This window comes from Cygnus atratus, chromosome 7, assembly GCF_013377495.2.
Source record: "Cygnus atratus isolate AKBS03 ecotype Queensland, Australia chromosome 7, CAtr_DNAZoo_HiC_assembly, whole genome shotgun sequence".
Classification (NCBI taxonomy): domain Eukaryota; kingdom Metazoa; phylum Chordata; class Aves; order Anseriformes; family Anatidae; genus Cygnus; species Cygnus atratus.
In genome coordinates this window covers 37,219,380-37,232,190 of record NC_066368.1, presented here as the reverse complement: position 1 = coordinate 37,232,190, position 12,811 = coordinate 37,219,380, and the positions used below count along the sequence as shown (strand labels likewise).

Sequence of the window (12,811 nt, the reverse complement as noted above, 5' to 3'; positions counted from 1 at the left end):
TTCTATCTAGAACTAGTGAAACTGTCAAAAGTATTGTACATTAGTGCTTTCAAGAACCATTAGTAAATGATAAAACACTCATTGATGCAAAAGCAAGTAAATAAAGTTAGAGAGAAAATAAATATTTGTATCAACAAATACTGGAAGCATTGTAAATCTTGAAACAGAACTAGAAATTGAACAGAAACTGAACTAGAATTAATGGAGTATTAAAAGTGAGGAGCTTCACATTTATCATGGAGAAACAAATGCATTTTCAGGAATACGTACAATGTATTTATATATTGTTACTTAATAATTAAAAATGTAATAATTAAAAATTATTGTTACTTAATTAAAAACATTTTCCATTGGTAGGTAGTATCAGCTGCTCGAATTCTCTTGAGAAATCCTGGAAATCAAGCTGCTTATGAACATTTTGAGACAATGAAAAACCAATGGATTGATAATGTAGAAAAAATGACAGGTAAAATAAGATTTTTTTGTTGAAGATTATATTTGTGCTTACTTACCCAGTATGGATTTTTTTATCCATTCTATTTGGATTGAAGAGACATGTACAGAAGTAATAACTGAATAAAAAAAATACTGTTTAAGAGAAGTGGGAGTGTGCTCTGTGACTCCAGAAATGTGTTTATGTTAGCATAATTAAAATAACTTGCTTCATAGGAGTTGGTTTTGACTGGTGGGGGAAGCAAACTGGGCTTCAATTCTTTCATTGGAAGAGCGATATACCTTTAGTTTTGTACTTGTTGTGTTAGTAATATATCACTGTAGCAGCTTGAGGCTTTTCTTTCTACATAATCTTGGCATGTTGAATGAGGACAGATAATTAAGTGGGGGGAAGAAAACATGTTCAAAATGATGTAAGAGCTTCAGGAACGGAGCGCATAAAACAAAGCTACAGATCTACTGACTCTCTCTGAAACACTTAAATGTTTCAGTCCTGAAGAAATGTTTGTATGTATTGGACTGCTAACAAAATACTTTCTCCTGGCTGTATGCTGAGTCCGTCTCCATCTCTGTAATTAACTTGTGGGAATTTTAAATCTTAGTGCTTTATCACTATACATCACCCTTAAGTTAAAGCACAACCAAGAGGAATCTTTCATTTTGCATGAATGGGAGGGGTACAAAATTGCTGAATATAGATAAAGAAATTTGCAAGGAATGAAATTCTGCTGTATATACTGTGTAAGTAAGTCAATTTTTCATTCAAGCAACATTCCACATTAGATGAGTAAGAATTTGGGATGTTGTTAATGGGAGCAAGCCTAACAATAGTTACTGTGATAGAGGTACCACACAGAAGTAAAATGTCAGTAATACATTTGGTCTGATTTTCATGCCTTCTTTCACTCCTCCCTACTCCTCAAGTTTGGAAATAGTTGCTTTTCTGGTTGGAAACAGTAAATCAGGAATATGTAATAGCCATTTCCAGAGTTGAAATTAGAATATTAATGTGTTCAACTTTTATCCTAGGGTTGGTGGATGAAGCCATTGATACCAAGTCTCTGTTGGATGCATCAGAAGAGGCTATTAAGAAAGATCTTGATAAGTGTAAAGTTGCAATGGCCAATATCCAACCACAGATGCTGGTAGCTGGCGCCACCAGCATTGCTAGACGAGCAAACCGCATCCTATTGGTGGCAAAACGGGAGGTTGAAAATTCAGAAGACCCTAAATTCCGGGAGGCTGTTAAAGCAGCCTCTGATGAACTAAGCAAAACTATATCACCGATGGTAATGGATGCTAAAGCTGTGGCAGGAAACATCTCTGATCCTGGTAAGGATTCGGTCAGCTGATTTGAAATGTATCTTTCATTGGTGGAATGCTGTGTGAAGTAGCGCTCATTTTCTCTTGTACAGCTGTGTATCCCCATTTATGGAAATTTTGTGTATGCTTAAATCCCATAATGGTAAGATCAAAGTCACACCATTAACTGCTGTGTCCTGCTCTTTGGAAATGCAATCAAAAACCTTTGGCATGTTCACAGAAAAGGATTCACCATTCTAGTTCATTGCATGATGTCATAATCTTTATAAGAAACAAGTATTTGTCACTTTTATCAGTAGTAGTACCTCTATAAGGAAAATAGTACATAATGTCTTTTGTTCTAAAAGTTGTTTTGGAAATTACTTTGGCTATTGATAGTGACCATTATTCAGCCTAGATATTATTTTATGCACGTTGTGTATGATACTAATATTTCAAACATGGAAATCAAGTATAAACATTGTGGTGGTTTTTAAAAATTATTTTATAGAAATATGTGCACTCTGTGTACCTTATCAAAATATTTTTTGTGTTTTTTGATAGTGTTGCATTTCTAAATATTACAGAATGCTATTAATCTGGGAATGGGATTTTTGTTCAGGTTTGCAGAAGAGTTTCTTGGATTCTGGATACAGAATTCTGGGAGCTGTGGCCAAAGTCAGAGAAGCTTTTCAGCCTCAGGAACCAGATTTTCCCCCTCCTCCTCCTGACCTTGAGCAGCTTCATGTAAGTGCAGTATATTTTGTAATACAGTACTCAGTTGTCACTGATGAAGTATGGACTGCACACTGAAATTTTTTGACTAAATTTTTATTCCTTAGACATAAAATGCATTGTCTAGCCAGCCATGTATACAAGTAGTCTGAAGTCTTAAATAAATAATACAGCTTTCAAAAGAAGAGAATAAAACATGGTATTTCCTTAAACAGGGAGCACTTGAAAAGCTGGAAGAAGGCATGAGCTCATGCAATCATGTCTTGCCATGATACTGTCGTGATACTCGATCTTTGTACTGTTTCATTGCACTGAATAGGGTTTTTACCTTTATTAGCTGGCTGATGAGCTTGCTCCTCCAAAACCACCACTTCCAGAAGGTGAGGTTCCCCCACCCAGACCACCACCACCTGAAGAAAAGGATGAAGAGTTCCCAGAGCAGAAAGCAGGAGAAGCTATTAATCAGCCCATGATGATGGCTGCTAGGCAGTTGCATGATGAAGCACGAAAATGGTCTAGCAAGGTAAGAAGTTGTTACATATGTGTCCTGTGCTAATAAGAATATTTCTTTAGGATCAGTGTGTTAGTTTGGTCCAATATCAGATGCCTCAATGCAGAGAATAGTCTTATATAGACCAAATGGTAAAAACGCTGCAGTAAGAGGAATCAGAAACCCTTTCATCTTCAGAGTGAGCTAGGAACAACTATTCTAGTACTCAGAAGTGCTAGAATGCTTTATCATCGTACCTCTGTGAACACAAATGTGCTAAGCTCTTTATGATTCTTGATGCTAGTATTGCCTAGAGAGGCACTATTACTTGTGCCTTTTTCTAGGTTAGCAAATTGATTGCTTTATTTAACTGACTTTGGAAGGTCTGCATGAATGCTGCAGACACTGGCTGCGAGAATGATGAGCTGGTTTGTGTTCTGGAAGGAGCTGCAAGTTACTTTGCAATTTATCTGGTGCTGTTCTGATCAGAAATGTGACTGTATATAGGTAACCTGATCTGCTTCCTTTTTTGTAGAGTCACTCTCTATCAAGGCCAAAATCTTTCGTGTTTTTTTTTTGTTTGTTTTTTTTTACTATTTCAGTGCCATGACAAATCAGTCTGAAGTCTGTATCAGTCCTATAAATACAAATGCAACTTCTTTGCTTCTTTTTTCACCTTTTTTAAAATTTAAAGCTGTATTTTTTCTCTGGTAGCAACTGGTTAAGAACTTCTGAGTTTCAGCCTTCTGCAGGTATTAATTGAAGGCCATAATTTGGCTTTTAAGATCTTCACTTTTTTCTTCCACCCCAATACATGGTAACGAGAAGATAAACTTTAATAGCTTACTGAATTAACTTCAACAACTTGATGTGCAGAAGGAACATCTGTTTTGGAAGTACAAATGAAATACAAAAGAAATACTGCAAATCTGTTTGTGTCCCTTCCTTAAAATGAAATGCTTTTATTTTCCCCATACTCCTGGATATACCGCATATGTTTTTATTTTATTTAAGGTATAAGACTGGAACATATCTTCTCAGAAGGTAATCTTGAGGCTGAAAATCTTAATTTCAGCTTCCTAAGTGTTTTGATGTTTGAATCCCCAAATGAGTAACCTAACAATACACAGTAGGTTTAAAAAAAAAAAAGTGTTTACTATATATGTACTAAATTACATGTATAGACACACTAGGGTATAATTAAAATAATGCATCTATTAAAATATTTATGTATCAAAACAAGGCAGCAGACCTTAAAACTTTCTCCTACTTATGAAGGAGCTCCATGCTTAGTGTTTTTTGTTTATGAAACACTAATTTTATTGCTGTTACCCTAAGTTGAGACCGAAAAACCAGTAAGTTAGTGTAGCATTTGTGCTTTAAATTCTTGTTAGCAGTTCCATTTTACCAATAAAGGTACAGTTGCTTTGACAATACATTTTGGGGAAGAAGGTGGTAGTCAGGACACCATTTGTCAAGAACAATTTTGTACACGCAGTCCAAGTTTTAAAATATTTTTGCAAACAGTCATAAAGGGCAGAACAATAGAATTTAAAAAAAATTTTTGTAGTTGAAGCCACTTCCTTATTGGGTGGAAGAGGAATTGATGGATGCTGTTACTGAGGAATATGGGTTAGATCTGGAAAGACAGAAACACAAGGTCTTGCTTATACTAAATGGCAACAGGCTGTGTCAACTGCCTTCTGCTTTTTTGGCCATTTATATTAGCCCACTGATAGTTTACTATGTATTACGCTTATAGGAGGGCAAGTAAGTAATCTTTAAAAGCATTTGATAACATTCTCCATTCCTGTAAGATTTAAAGTTCATTGCTTTTTTTCTTTAACAAAAACTCCTTTTCACTGGGTAGATTTTGGGTTTCCATGTATTCCTTTTCTCACAGAGCACAAGACAAACACCTGTTGCTTTAGATTTCCTTGCCTTTCCCCCTCATCTGAATAAAGGAGAGATGAAGTTTTATTTGTTTAGTTAGGCTCCTGTGTCAAAACTAGCATCAAAATGAGGGATACTGGAAACTTCTCACTGAATTAATACTTAGATTTAAGTCTTCAAAGATGGGTTGATTTGTCAATATGTAAATGCTAGAACTTGTTCTTCCAAAAACTTCTGCATGTTTTCACTGATGTAGATGTTTTTCTTTAAAAGATCAGATCTTAAGCAAAATTCAGTTGCAAATGCATAGTTTTTGTTAAGGGTTGTTTGACATGTAGCATTCATAAAAGAAATGCAGTTAGTAAATTTGTATATCTTTTTTATTGAAATGCTGTTATATTATAAATGACTGTACTGTTATATGACTTTTGCTTCATCTTTGTGAACTCCTTTTATTTGCTTGAATCTTTTTTAAAAGGTAACGGATACAATATATTGTGGCAAAGCAGTATAATATGCTTCATAATCCTCTTACTTTACTAATTGTTTCAGTCTTTTTAAAGAACTGTAATATTCATGTCATTCATAACATTCAGTATCACCTCCTTTTTTCATAACCTGGTTTTGTTCTTTTTCACATTATCTGCAGTACTTCAATACCCATTTCTACAATGTCTCTCCCCCCACCACCCTTTTTTTCTTGACAGAAACAGTATCAGTGGTTTTTCTGTGGTCCTGCTGCTATCTCTTCTTACATATATGTGAAAAGGCTTTCGTACATGCTTTGTGTCTGCACAAATACCACAGTCATCAGCTGCTGTGCCTGCTTCAAGCCAGTGAAAATGGCTCTCATTAAAACAGAAAATTCATTCATTTCACCATTGTCTTGCCAGAAAAATGTTGTTCTGAAAATCAGCCTCTGCGTGTAAAGCTGTATGCTGAGTTGAAAAATGTAGCTGCATCTGTGAATTGTAACTTCTTAATTTTTTTGGTAACTTTGGTTCACAGCTGAAATGTTTGTTTCCTTCCGCTAATCTTGTATTCCTTCCCTCCTCCCTCTTACCTGATCCTAGAGCTGTCCTGTCAGATCTCGAGAGACTAAGAGGATGTTTTGGTCACTAAAACAGCTCAGTTCATGCTCTTCTACCAAATTCTGCTTCTCGTACTAACTGTCCCCTGTTTCTCCACCCTTGCTGCCACCTGCAAAGCCTGTGACTGTGGTTAATGAAGCGGCTGAGGCTGGTGTAGATATAGATGAGGAGGATGATGCAGATGTTGAATTCACTCTCCCCTCTGACATTGAAGATGATTACGAGCCTGAGCTGCTGTTAATGCCAACCAATCAGCCTGTTAACCAGCCCATTCTGGCTGCTGCTCAGTCTCTACATCGGGAAGCAACCAAGTGGTCTAGTAAGGTACTCCTGAGTCTCCCCCGGGGACTGATCTGTGTGCATCCAGCCATCTGGAACGCTGACACATTTGCATCACTCTTGATCCCTGCTGGGTCCCATCATTCTGAATGAATAAGCGTGCCTGCACTTCATCTTAAGGACTGAGAGTGGCTTCACAAGTTTGCTAGATCTGTCTGTCAGTGCCAGACTGAAGCTTGATTTGGGTCACTTATTAATATTCAAAGGCTTCCTCTCTCTGCATCTGCCTGGTCTCTTTGTTATGGCAGTTTTCAATTTGTAAGTAGCGGTTGTCTTCCCTCCCCCCTTTTCTTTTTTCATTAATTTGTGCTACCTGGGAAGCCATGGTTAATGGTTTCTTAATGACTTCCAGATACAACAGAGTATACAGTATTCAAGAAGTCATTTAACATGTCTATTATGCTTTGCCTCCATTGATGCCATCAATTAAAATACCTTGGAACAAGGAATGGCTTTGTATGGCAGTGTTTATTGAAGAGGACTGACTGACTGTCTGCTGGCTTGCACTTGGCTGTATTGCAAATGCTGGTTTTGAGAGAATTCTTTTATGGAGAAGCTGCACTGTATGCTGTTATCTGCTGAATTGAGATAGTGTTTGTATAAAAACAGTGGAAATCTAACATGGGGTTCAGATGTTCACAAGTAGCCTGTCTCTTCTGTCTGAGCACAAATGTTTGCAAGACTTGTCACTTTTTATAGCATGCTGCAAAAAGTAAGGTTGGTGTCATATAACAAAAAAAAGTTAGGGATGCGTGTGTGTATTTATACATATATGTATGTATGTAGAGATATACTAAACTATTTTTTAATAAAAAGGGCTTTAAAATGTTCTTGTCGTTTTCAGATTCTGATGCTTGGATAACTTGTTTGAGGGCTTCGTAAATGACACTGGTCCTAATTTCTTGATCATCCTGCGTGAAAACATGGAAAGGCTTTGTGTTATGTCACTTGCATCCTAACTGGTTATACTAGCAAACAGTTTAGATATTAGGTCATGGTAACGAATAGTTCAGCTTTTTGTGTCGCCTGTATCTGTGCAACATTTAATTACATGTTTGGGATATCTTCATGGCTAGTAGTGCGTCATGGAAGTATGTGCAAAGGGACAGAACACATTTGGTCAGTTGGGTTCTCACTGTGTACTTCTTGCTCTGGACTTCATTGGTCATTAATTGTGGAATTATACTGAAGAACGAGTGTGCTAATAAATAAACTCACCATGCTAATATTTCATCCACACAATAGGAATGCTTCATGGCACTAAATATTTCACATTTTTCTAACAACTTCTTATGAAGGTCAATCTAAATATACTAACAGACTATTAACAATTGATCATCTTGGTTTGCTTTTTTCTTGCATTAGGTTTCTCTCTGGAACAGTGTATGAGAAATGTTTTTGCTTTGGTCATATTAATTCACATATTGCAAATATTTCTCAAGTACTTATGTGATAGAATTTGATGTATTTAATGAAAGAAATCTGAATTTTAATGATATTTCTAGTTTATCTTTTTAACTTCAAATTCTTCTCTCCTCCTAGAGTCTTTATTTTAAAGGGAGAGAATTTGTCAAAAAGGAAGAACTGTCTTCAAGAAAAAACTTCACTCCCCCCTCCCCCCAATAAAAAACAACCGAAACCAACAACATTGCATCTCATTTCCACATTACCTGTGACAAACGTTTGTATGTTACAGATTATCTTCCATTTATCCTTCAGCAACATAGCAAGGTAGCAGCACAGCATATTCTTTGACGCTTCAGTTTCAGATGCCACTGAAAACCTTATGCTCAACTGTTATGACTACGCTATTTAACGGAATTAGTGCTATTTGGTTTAACAAGCTATTTAGCACACTTAAAAACCAAACAAACATGCTTCATCTTAAAACATCACCAGCAAAGCAGTAACTCCTATTCCATGGACAAACTAACACTTTTCTTTACCACTTCTTTTTTCCAGTTTTGAAGCAAGCTTTTTTCCTGAGTGTTAGGAAGAAAAGCATGTAATGAACATATAATTAGTGCAGATCTTCCCTGTTCCTCGAAGAAACCTCTTCTGTGTTCACAAATGGTTCTTCCATCCTTGACTTGTTGAAAGGGTTGCTGCCAAAATGTATACTGCTGTTCAGATGTGACTTCTGGGAAGCTTCCTTGCAGGCACAAACACTCACTGATGTTGTTCTCTCCAGGGTAATGACATCATTGCTGCTGCTAAACGAATGGCGCTGCTAATGGCAGAGATGTCACGCCTGGTGAGAGGAGGCAGTGGAAACAAGCGTGCCCTTATTCAGTGTGCGAAGGATATTGCTAAGGCCTCAGATGAAGTCACTCGACTGGCCAAAGAGGTGGCCAAGCAATGCACTGACAAACGCATTAGAACAAACCTCTTGCAGGTAATGAGCTAACATGTAAATGCCTTAAAAATATTTTGTTCTTCTCTTAGTATGAGTGAGTGCAGGAGCTGTTGAAGTAAAGCACATGTATCTCCCCTTGGTTTGTAAAGTTTTGTCAAGTTCCAAGTCTGTTTTTAGATCCCGTGGTAGTACATGTTCTGTCAAGTCAGGATTTGTTTACACGTGTAGAAGATGCCAGTGCCTAAGAGGTCATGAGAAATACTGTGCTATGAGCACCAGTCTGTCCTATGTCTACATTGCTTTGTATTTCATCTACTCATTCCTCTTATATCAAAGAATAGTAGCAGAAGTGTAACACTCGGTAGATTTTTTTTTTCTCATCCAAATACACATCTTTCCATGCCTAGGTCTGGGTGAAACCCTGGAGGAATATCTGGAGGAAGGGAGAATGTATGTTCCATCCCCAAAATCCCCAGAGCACCTAAAATAAGATGTTCTGTTGTTCTACCAATTTTTGTCAGAAAGTCTTGAAGGAAAGTCTTGAAGGTTACCAGGTCTCCTTTGTGCTTATTCTTTTTTCTAACAGTAAAACAAAACCAAGGAATTAATCTGAAAAAAAGAAAGTGTATCAGTTCAATTCATAATGTGAAGCATTTTTTATCCTCATTCTTTAGGTCTGTGAGCGAATCCCAACCATCAGTACACAACTCAAAATTCTTTCCACTGTCAAAGCTACCATGCTGGGCAGGACTAATATCAGTGACGAAGAATCAGAACAAGTAAGAGGTGTAAAAATTGGTGGTAGGGTGGAACTGTTGGTCAGTTTTATGGGTAAAAAGATATGACGTAATACTGGATGTGTTCCGGGAACTCAAAGATTGTAAGCTTACCTTAGCTGTTTAGTAAGGATAACTTAACACCTTGGTTGCTGTTTCAAAAGCTACAGTTTAATAGAATGACATCAGACCTTGCCAAGCCAAAAAGTTATTCTGGTTCAAATTTTTATATGAACAACTTATTTATCTCCTTTAATTTAGTAGTCAGAAGTGAGCTAGCAAAAGAACTTCTAAAAGTACAACAGACTTAATGCCGAAGGAGTAGTAGTACCCTCTGGTGGATTGCAGTGAAAATAGTTGTTCTCCAACATTATCTTGAGTATCTTACAGTTCTGCTGGCTTCCAAATGCATGTTTTCAGTTGAAATCCTGCAGTCTTTTGGCTTCTGAGATATTATTCAGCTCTGAAACATTGAGCTTTTAATCAGACTTTCAATAACTGTACTGTGAGAAACAGGAAAGTGGTGCTGTGAGTGAACATAAACTTCACTGGTTTTTATTTACTTTTCAGAGACAGACTGACTTAAAAATGCTTGTATTGGGAGAGTTGTCGTGCACGGTTCTGAATGTGGTATTTCCATGTACATTAGAAGTTTTTTTTCTTTTTTTTTTTTGACAGGCAACTGAGATGTTGGTTCATAATGCCCAGAACCTCATGCAGTCTGTAAAGGAAACTGTGAGAGAAGCTGAAGCAGCATCCATTAAGATAAGAACAGATGCTGGATTCACTCTTCGCTGGGTCAGAAAGACTCCATGGTATCAGTAGACACTAGCCACATAAGTATTGTCTTCTGCAACATAAAATGTCTTTTTTTGGAAACGGAAGATTTATTAACAGCAAAAGGTGCTGTATACGTGAGCTTAAAATTAGCTTATGCTAATGCCCCATTCTAAGGGTATGAATTATAAGAGAATGCATTTCAAATATCTTCAGAACACATTTGATATCAAACACCTCAAAATCGTTTCTGATAGTAGACAGTTCTTACCTTTTTTTTTTTTGCTTTTGAAGATTCTCTTGAAATCTGTAATCCCAGAAGCACATTTCATTTATGCACTGCATATTCCAGTAGTTTCCATGTGATGGTATAATACATGCACCTCACTTTAAGCTTGTGTTGGGAGTCTGGGACACTAACAGTGTTATTTGGCAGTGATTTAGGGACAATCAAGGATATATAAAAATTCACCTCTTCAACAGGATTTTAGCTGATTGTTCTTAAACCATTCACAAGTGGTAGAAGGTTTGGATTTTTTAAAAAGAAAAAAGGGGTGGGAAGGGGAAAGCCATTCTAAGATGAGGATTAAAATCCCCCTGCTGAAATTATTTTTTAAAATTTTTATTTTCCTGTTGATTTTTGCTTGGCATCACTACTTCAGTAAAAACTGGAGCTGTCTGTCACCCTCCTGTCACCCTGTAGGTATGCATTTCAGAACTTGTGCTGTACTGAAATGCTTCTAGGTGGATGTTGGTAGCACAAGGTTGTCAGCCTGAGCCTTACTGCTGGAGTCCTTAATTCATGCAGCTCTCCTTATTGCTCAATTTAGTGATGTATTGGGCTGAAAAAATATGGTTCTCTTAAGCTAGCTACATGCCCAGGTCCAGAAAATGTCACACGCCAGCTCTTTCTTTTCAAAAACCAAATGCGCACAAGCACATGCAATTATTATTATTTTCCATCTAATGTTATTGCGCCCACTCAAGATGGAAATTAAAAGATTAAGAATACTAAATTCAAAAGACCTTTTGCCAACTGCATGTTTCCAGCAATGCAATAGTAGTGTGTAAGCTTTTGGAAACCCAAGCACTGCAGGGATGTGAAACTCCTTAGATAGCGAGATGGCTTCCAGCAAAGAGCAGTTCCTAATGCTAAACAAAATCAGTAAAAATATCTGAGTAAAACATATTTGGAGTTTGGAAATTCAAAAGTTTTTGAAGTCTTAGTAAATTGAACACGTTACTTTATATTTTAAAAAACAAAACACACTGTTGATAAAATAGGCTTCAAAAGTTTTTATCCTTCCATTATTTAACATGCCTTCCTGTATATAGTTATGTTTATTTGCTCCGTTGTCTCTTTTGGCATTTGACAGATAGGGGGGAATTACAGTTTTAGAACGGATCTCCGTACATTTGCAAGGGGCATTTGCAAACGTGTGCCCAAATCAGCTTGGACCTCATGATGTCCTCTTAATTTTCATTTGCTGAAAAGTTGTTGCATGACCTTTAATATAGTGCCCTTGTTAGACTGATTTTTTTTTCCACAGCTTAAAGGAAGAGAGAGAGAACAGTCAGCTGTTCTTTGCCTGTCCGTGACACTCAGACTTTCTCCCCTTGCCCCTTCATTGCACTGTTATCTAAAAAGGGAAGTTAAAGTGATTATAATACATCTGCCTCAAACTAATTGACCTTAGCAAGAAAAAGCGTGTCTTCATCTTCAACTCACTCCTGCTGTCTGGGTATTATGAAACACATGGTACTTAGGATCTTTCCTTAGTATTCTCTTCCTGTGATTACCTGGAACAGGAGGAGTAAGGAAGGAGTGCCAGAGCCTTAACCTGAATGTCTTGTGTTTGGTTGGTTTATACCAGATCTCTAACGTAATTGTAATGTAGTAATTTCTATTTAATAGTAAATAACACTGAATAGGTAGGGGTTATTTTTAAGGGATTTTCTAAATAGTCTTCCTGCATTTCAATACTCCTCACACTCCCATCCCTCTCAGCCCCCCAAACCCTCTTTCAAGCTTCTCTGTGTTTTTTTTTAGTATCACTGTTTAGTTGCTTGACTGATATTAACGCAATATTACTAATGCCTTTAATACATAATTGTTTATGCCAAAGATCACTTTTTGTTTATTGAGTAATGTTTGCAGGAAAGTTATAAATCATGGTTGCCTTTGACATTCTTCCAGAATGTTTGCTGTAAGTTCTTAAATTGTTTTGTAGAAGCTGAGATACTCATTCACCTTATGCAGTTATTGCTTTTTTGAACACTATTGGTCTTCAGACCTGAAATGCAGCAGAAATTTGAAAAAAAGACCATGAATGTCATTTAGAAATGTTTTACCACTATAAAACTTTGTTTATAAACCAAAATGTGTTGTATAGTCTAATGTTTTCAACCTTTTTCTTTGGTTCTGTTAAAACAATAAAAATGCATTTGTACAAAATGTCAGCTTGTCAGTATTAACTGAACAGTGATAATACTGTAACAGCAAAAAGGGCAAACAGCTCTTGAAGAGCAGAAATGCTAAAGCAAAATAATGTTTTTTGAACAGAAAATGTACAGTTGCTGAAACAGAAAAGAGGATTAA

The 12,811-nt window shown here is 36.7% G+C and overlaps 1 protein-coding gene across 3 annotated transcripts in view; it reads left to right on the top strand.

The window, feature by feature from the left end:
• VCL (vinculin) overlaps nt 1-12,667 on the top strand; it is a 63,846-nt gene extending 51,179 nt beyond the window's left edge. Inside the window, exons 15-22 of one of the 3 annotated variants that reach the window (XM_035542946.1) lie at nt 358-466; nt 1,483-1,785; nt 2,378-2,502; nt 2,828-3,013; nt 6,082-6,288; nt 8,495-8,698; nt 9,334-9,438; nt 10,114-12,667. In XM_035542946.1, coding sequence (XP_035398839.1) covers nt 358-466; nt 1,483-1,785; nt 2,378-2,502; nt 2,828-3,013; nt 6,082-6,288; nt 8,495-8,698; nt 9,334-9,438; nt 10,114-10,260 — 1,386 coding nt within the window. In that variant the 3' untranslated portion in view covers nt 10,261-12,667. Of the gene's footprint in view, nt 1-357; nt 467-1,482; nt 1,786-2,377; nt 2,503-2,827; nt 3,014-6,081; nt 6,289-7,147; nt 8,699-9,333; nt 9,439-10,113 lie in introns of those variants that run through there. The other 2 variants (XM_035542937.1, XM_050712029.1) reach the window with 2 other exon arrangements.
• The last annotated feature ends 144 nt before the right edge of the window (nt 12,668-12,811 follow it).